The following is an 8,149-nucleotide window of genomic DNA, read 5'->3' as shown; positions in this document are numbered from 1 at the left end:
ACAGTATTTATATATATATATATATGGCATAATATATTTCCTGTTGTAAATTATAAAAACATTAGGATTTATTGACCATCTAAATGCATAAGCAAGCAGGCTTCCTGCATAATCTCCTCTAAGAATCCTTAATATCCTTATTATTCATAAGGGGTACATTATGCCTGGCAGACTTTGAGGGACAGTCTGGGAGATGTGATCTACAAAGACTGGGATCGATGGACAGTGATGAACAGACGTACCTAAAATGAATTCATGGAAAAATTAGACTCCACCTATGGTAACAATAAGACACACCCACCTTCAGAAGCACCACCCACATTAGGGAACACGACTGTCCAAAAGTGAATATGGCTTTGACTAGAATGGATGAATTGTAGCCATATGAGGCCTAATGTAGCCGTTTGACAGCTGTCAGATGGTGTAAACAGCATGTTCTGATGACGACAGTATAGATTACACGAAATGGCACATTCACCCAACACAGGGGGTGTTTTATGAAGTAATAAAACTGTTTTTGAGCACTGGACTGAATACTGATATGACACTTTCCCATTAACAGAGAAACAGCAATATTAGTAAAACCTGGCTTTCATTAAGGGCAGAAGATGAAGAAAATATTTCCAGTACAAGCTTCATGTTTGTACACCAACGTTCGGTTAATATTCCTTGGTCGGAATTGAGCGGGATGTATGCCCGCATGACCCACAGACAAAACTTATAGTTATGAAGCGAAGGCCACACATGTTTGTACATGAATTATAATGCTTATAAAGAGGCTTGCTAGGACAAAACAAGAACTTTTGGCATTAGAGTAGCAATCTAGTCATCACACTGCGACACCGCCATGGCCTGTTTTCCTGTCACGTATTAATCCTTAGACCTTAATGCTGAACAACATTTGTGTCATTGTCTACACAAATTTAATTTGTTTATGCACCAGTTCAGTTAATCCTACAATCTGCTTTTCTCAAATGAGGCCGGATAATGGAGTCATGGTCCCTCACAGGTCTGCAGGCTTTTAAATTCTGATAAAATCAGGATTCTTCACTGGGCCTTGCCACAGCTCTGAATTAAGCCACTTTAAATGTAATTACCAGAGCTGGCTGTACATCAGGAACATCCATTAAAAAAATTGATTGACCATGCTGTTATGGGGAGGCATTTTATGAACAAACGATCCTGATGGGCCCCGAGCTATAAATTACGAAAGTTTAAAAAAAAAGGGGAAGAAGAAAATCAGGTAAATACTTTATTAGCCGTTAATGAGAAGTTCACCGGATAACTCAATTTTTTCTTCTTCCTACAACAGCTACTTCATGGAAGTGTGGTGCATGGCCAGCTACCACGATCGGTTTATTGATTTCCAGCAAGAGGTGCGTGAAATCCTGACATCGAAGAAAGTAAGAAAGTCACTAATTCCTTCTTTTCTTTATAAGGTCTGGCACTTCACAGTGTGTTGCGGCTGGCCACTTTGCTGTGGATTTTGCCAGCCTGAAGCAAATTGTATTTGTAAGAGTCTGACATAATTATACATGGTTGTTGCTGTGAGATTCAGAAATGCGCAGAGATAAACCGTTATAGACAGATGACTTGAGGTTATTATCGCTGATAACTAAAACGCACAGATTGTCTGTTTGCACCTTTCTAACTGGATTTGATGACCTACATCCTCCATGTTGCCGCTTCCTCAAAGTGTATGTATAGCCAAAACATTTTTTTAGTTTTGTACAGAGTAGTGAAGTCTTCTGTCAAGTTATTTTGCGATAAAGATTCACTGGATGGAATTTATCAAATCTGGAGTAGACAGATTCCAGAGCAGTTGCCCATAGTAACCATTCAGTTTCTCACTTCAGTTTGTTCAGTTAAGCTGTGAAAATGAAGGATAGAATCTGATTGGTTACTATGCACATCTGCTCCAGTTTTGATAAATTCCCCTAAATATGTCTTTGTATCCTTGTGAACATTGTCATCATGAATTGATGGAAAATTCTAAATTCTACAGTTCACATCATACCAGGAATAGGTGGGAAATCTTCCAAAGAGGAAACCTATTATAATCATACCTGTCCAAGAGAGGATTTATTTTACTTTTTATCCCCCATGCTCACCTGAGAGTTTTGTTTATGGTTTCCCAAAGCACGGCAATGCTCAGCATGAAGAATCCAATTATTTTCAATGGTGCCCATCTACATCTGAGCATTGTGTCGTCTGTCACTTGAAGCTCGAAAAAATACATAAGATTCCATTCAGACAGAATCGGCTCTAAAGACTTCAATGGGAGCGTCCTAATGCCTAACAGTCCCTAACTGAAAACTAAAGAGAACATCTTTGGCTTTACATACACTTTAAAATAAACCCGTGCTTTGCCCATAGAGGGCAAAGCAACAGGTTCACTTTAATTTCCCCTACCAAGCAGCATATGGTTCCTTTTGCTCACTCCACTTCATTTAGCCATCGACAGTGAGTTATTGGGAAGCTACAAGTGGCTACTACTAAATAAAGCTATAGTAAGTCACAAACTCCTCTATACCCGGAAGTACTGGGTATTCCTGTAGCTCCTTGCACTAATCATAGTGAAGGAAAGGTAAGTGTGTACTGGGGAGAGGTGGGGGGGTCAAACCTTTTGACAGTAGACTGTGGGGAGAAGAATCCTTCGATTCGTGTAAGGGGTAAGTGCTTTGGGGGTTGTGGCCATGTTTTTATGTTAAGCCCTAAATATGGGTATAATAAAAAAACATGGTTAGAAAAATAAACTTTGTGAATGAAGGCTAGAAAATAGCACCAGGTAATCGTCTCAAGAGTCCCAAAAAAAACAAATGGTGACAAGATACTGTATGTAAAGCCAACATGTTCTAGGGGTCAGGAATCCCCCTTCATCAGGGCTTAAGATGTTTATTAGCAGTTCAGCATTTGTACAAATGCTGACCTGCTGGTAAAAATCGTCACACCAGGGCTTTCCACTCCTGCCGAGAATATAGGAGGGGCAGTACGTTTAGAGTTCAGCAGTGGCCTGTGGTCCATTGCTTAGGCCCTGATGAAAGTGGATTCCTGACCCCTGACCCCTGAAACGCATGGGCTGTGCATATCTTCTTGTCACCATTTGTAAAACCAAGAAAGGATTTTTTGGACTCTTGAAACGATTACCTTGTGCTTTCTTTTTAGCCTACATTCATGTAGATTTCTCATTCTGGGCATCCCCTCCTTTGGAGGACCCCTCCTTTTGTGAAGAGCTGCCAGAAGCGAGCTACCCAAATATTTCTCCTTTTCTACTAGAGAAAGCTAGTGATCCAGCACCTCATCCCCACTCAGCCTTGGACAAAAGCAAGCTTAGCCCTTAATAACACGGTTAGTACTGATGCTAAGGCATGAAATACAAAACAAACAAAACAACAACTCACGTGTGGCTGTTTGCACCTTTGAGTTATGCATAGACGTTTTGATGCTTATGGTCTAATACTTCATGTGTAATAAAAGCTCACTGAAAACTAGAACGGAAGCAAACCATTATAGACATTATGTTTGTAGAACAACATGCTCTCCTTAGTGGATTGTGAATAGCTATTACTTCACAGGGTTTCAATACTTGTGAATCAGTGAAATTACAAGCAACATCAGAAAGCAGCTGATAGCATTAGCTATAGAATCACTGCAGTTCAGTGCGGTCCCAGGCTGCTGATTTAGCAACTCAGAATTTACCCCCCTGAGTTGCTGCTTGCATAATAATAGTCACGCTGCCCTGTTCTTGCCTGCTGATAGGTCACTCTGGCACTACAATGGGCACAGTGACGTGTGTTGAGTCTCCACTACCAGGATATGATGAAACATCATCTCTGGAAGCAGGACTCAGTGTAGCATATTCCATAGAAATCCATGGTGAATCATGAATTAATGACTTGACCATTGACAAATTCATCGGCTCATTTTCTGAAAAAGGTGACTGGTAAAGTACATTTTACCACCCTCATTACATGCTGTGTTTTTTTGTGGAGGTGGCCAACTTGGTAGAGGAACATTGGTTCCTCATATCAATCCCTGCCCCCCTAGTGAGTGGTGATCTGACTACTGATCGCCCACTGTACCAATATGCCTGACCACTGATCACCCACTGTACTAGCATGACTGACCATCCACTGTACCAACATGCCAGACCACTGACCGCCCACTGTACCGACATAATTGACCACTGAACACCTACTGTACTGACATGCCTGTCCAGCCACTGTACCGACTTGCTTGACCACTGACAAACCACTGTACCAATATACCTGACCACCCACTGTACTGACATGCCTGACCATTGACTGCCCACTGTACTGACATGCCTGACCACCCACTGTACCGACTTGCCTGACAACTGACCATCCACTGTACTAACATGCCTGACCATTGACCGCCCACTGTACCGACTTGCCTGACAACTATATAGATATTTGTAGAATTAGATATGAGACAGAAATTACATTCTAGCTTTTGGGACTGTGAATTCTTAGTTGCTAGGATTCAAGGCTAGTCTTAAAATATGATGGGTGTAAGTGAGGGCCTCACATTTTATTTTCGCCTAAGGCCTCACAAAGTCTAGAGCTGCCTCTGGCTGCGAAGTCTACTTGAGAACCATAACCACTTCATAATCGCGCCGTAATGTTTACTTTAGAAACATGTCCTCTTTATTAATATGTGGCAATGTTTACTTTAGAACTATGTCCACTTTAGAACTGTGCTGCAATGTTTACATTTGAACTACTGTCATAACTATACTGCAATGTCTACTTTAGAACTATGTCTATGTTATAGCCATGCCACCATGTTTACTTTAGGACTATGTCCACTTCAGAACTATGCTCCTGTGTCTGCAGAAAGATCACTCAAGTTATGAGTATAGGGCAAGAATGTAGGGTCACCCACAAAGATCTTCCCTCAAATGTTCTTTTCTTAAAATTCAAATTAAATATTGGCAATGGCCAGATCACTATCTGTGGAGTGTGCATGTTCTACCTGTGCTTTCATGGGTTTCCTCCCACACTCCAAAGACATGCTGGAAGGTTAATTGGCTCCTGTCTAAATTGGCCTGTATGCATATGAGATAGGGACCTTAGATTGAAAGCTCCTCGAGGGCAGGGACTGAGGTAAATATGCACTATATAAAGTGCTGTGTAAATTGTTGGCGCTATATAAATACCAATAATAAATACATTAAATAAATGTCTTCATAAATCCCCTGGTTATACTGTCTTGTCCAAGCCATGGTTTCCATACACAGCACTGATGAAGGGCAATCTGAAATAGCTGTATACAGTTTGCAGTACATGGTTTTATGAGATGAGTTATATCTGCTCTGTACACCAGCGGTTCTGGAAGTAAAGTTGACCCAGAAGCTTATAAAAATAATTTGGCTTGTGATGAAAGTGAGACATGCAGATACCTTTTAAGATGGCTCTTCTGTGCTTCACATTAGTGAAAGGGTTTAGGGTTCCTCACTAAGCCTGTCTGGTTATGAGAAATAGCTGGATTCTAATACATTTAAAATAATACATTGAATAGAGACTAATCTAATCTGGAATATGTAGTCTACTACTGCTAAATTATTCAAAATTCTAGTTGCCTCACTGTGTCTGACTTCAATATTTCTGTGAGAGGAAGGAGTGTGAGAGGAAGCAGTACAAGGAGCTAATCAGTTTATGTGCCGACAAGAAGCATACTGATAGGAGGAGAAAGCAGCAGAGTGACAGAGAGATGAGCTCATCATTGTGTTGCTTCTCTTTTCACTGTCCAGTCACAGGTTGGGGTGGGTCCAGGATAACCTGGGCTCAGCGGTTGTAGGTTGAGTGATGCTGCCATCAGACTGAGGACATCTAGTGACAAAAAAAAAGTACTGCGGGGGAAATCTCTGCATCGAAGGCTGGTTTTATTTTATCTTTTATTGGGCTATTCATTTTTATCCCATTTTGGAGTTCTGCTTTAAAATGAGTCAGTTTCTGAGCATTATTAAAAATACTAATGCTAATGACTTCACCATTATTAATAATATAAAACAAATTACAGGAACTTCATCGCTATCAGTACAGGTTTTCTAAATGTCCCCAACTGCCTATTCAAGCAAAGTTAACACAAGAACAACAATCCCATGTAGCTGATCACTGCCTTTGTCAGCCATGACGTCCATACCAATCTATCACAATTCATTGCCCATGACTAACAATTTAAGAAGACTTATGCTTAATTAATTCTGACAAGCCATAGCAAATATATATTAGTCCGTTGTTTATGAGGTGACAGAAAGGTGCATTTCTTATGTGATTAGGGGGCAGGAATGCTGTTTCTAGCACTCGATAATTTAGCAGCGAAGGTGCCCATGTGCAGACACAGGAGCGTCAGCTAATCCTCTCAGATAGCCACAACCACCAAACACATTTAGCTCCCGCTGTGAGCCTGGTGGGCCAGCTGCCTCCACGTCTGATGCCAGCCAAGAAGAATCCTCTGGGTAGTACATGCTGATGTTCAGCCTGCCGCCTCCCCAGGGACCCCGTCATTTTTACAGAGCAGCCAAGCGTCCTTTATTAGGCGGACCGCGATCCCAAATCTCTACATTTGTAATGCAGCGCTGAGCATTTGCTATCCTGAGGACAAAGATGAATTACATTTGTTTCTCAACCCCCCTCAATTCAAAGGCTGCATCATCCCATTTATTTTTTCAGTAGAAAAGGATGGACTTTACAATAAAGCAGCATCCTGCCTGTGCTGACCACACTAATCCAGGCACTTCATAACAGGCAGGTTTTAGGCAGGCCCGCACCAACTTCAATATGTGCTAATGCTATTTTTTTCTACAGATTTTTACATGATTAATTTACTGCTGTCTGCTGATTTAATTAGATTTAGATGGTTTATATTGTGCGTCAACAGCGGTCAAATTCTGAAGTAATTGAGGGAAAATATATGCGGAAATTCCATGAAATGTGTTTGTGTCAATGTGTCCGTAACTATAAATTCTACATGTGTACCTCATCTATTAGTGATTGCAGCGGAAGGATAAAGCTAGCCCAATAAATCATGGCCATGGTCCATCAGGAGTCAGGTCAAACAGCTTAATACAAAGTTGATATACTGCATGTTCATATATATATATATATATATATTGTATATATAGTGCATATATATATAGTGCATAAATGTATATTGCCAAAAGTATTGGGACGCCTGCCTTTACACGCACATGAACTCTAATGGCACCCCAGTCTTAGTCCGTAGGGTTCAATATTGAGTTGGCCCTCCCTTTGCCATTATAACAGCTTCAAATCTTCTTGGAAGGCGTCCACAAGGTTTAGGAGTGTGTCTATGGGAATGTTTGACCATTCTTCCAGAAGCACATATGTGAGGTCAGGTACTGATGTTGGACGAGAAGGCCGGGCTCGCAGTCTCCGCTCTAATTCATCCCAAAGGTGTTCTATCGGGTTGAGGTCAGGACTCTGTGCAGGCCAGTCAAGTTCCTCCACCCCAAACTCGCTCATCCATGTCTTTATGGACCTTGCTTTGTGCACTGGTGCGCAGTCATGTTGGAACAGGAAGGGGCCATCCCCAAACTGTTCCCACAAAGCTGGGAGCATGAAATTGTCCAAACTGTCTTGGTATGCTGATGCCTTAAGAGTTCCCTTCACTGGAACTAAGGGGCCAAGCCCAACCCCTGAAAAACAACCCCACACCATAATCCCCCCTCCACCAAACTTTACACTTGGCACAATGCAGTCAGACAAGTACCGTTCTTATGGCAACCGCCAAACCCAGACACGTCCATCGGATTGCCAGACAGAGAAGTGTGATTCGTCACTCCAGAGAACATGTCTCCACTTCTCTAGAGTCCAATGGCGGCGTGCTTTACACCACTGCGTCCGACGCTTTGCATTGCACTTGGTGATGTAAGGCATGGATGCAGCTGCTCAGCCATGGAAACCCATTCCATGAAGCTCTCTACGCACTGTTGGCGTGGCCTACCACTTCGTGGCTGAGTTGCAGTTGTTCCCTGTTGCTTTCACTTTGCTATAATATCACTAACAGTTGACCGCAAAATATTTAGTAGCAAGGAAATTTTATGGAATACCTGAATCCAATGATTGGAGGGGTGTCCCAATACTTTTGGCAATATAGTGTGTGT

General features: G+C 41.8%; 1 protein-coding gene across 1 annotated transcript in view; it reads left to right on the top strand.

Moving 5' to 3' along the window:
• Nucleotides 1-8,149, top strand: part of CFAP61 (cilia and flagella associated protein 61) — a 212,707-nt gene that overhangs the window by 199,653 nt on the left and 4,905 nt on the right. The window contains exon 26 of the mRNA XM_018576639.1: nt 1,313-1,403. Coding sequence (XP_018432141.1) covers nt 1,313-1,403 — 91 coding nt within the window. The remainder of the gene's footprint in view (nt 1-1,312; nt 1,404-8,149) is intronic.

The sequence above is a fragment of the Nanorana parkeri genome, unplaced genomic scaffold (genome assembly GCF_000935625.1).
Source record: "Nanorana parkeri isolate BGI_ZX_2015 unplaced genomic scaffold, ASM93562v1 scaffold72, whole genome shotgun sequence".
Lineage (NCBI taxonomy): Eukaryota > Metazoa > Chordata > Amphibia > Anura > Dicroglossidae > Nanorana > Nanorana parkeri.
The sequence above is the reverse complement of the archived record's forward strand: the minus strand, read 5'-3'. Positions and strand labels throughout refer to the sequence as shown.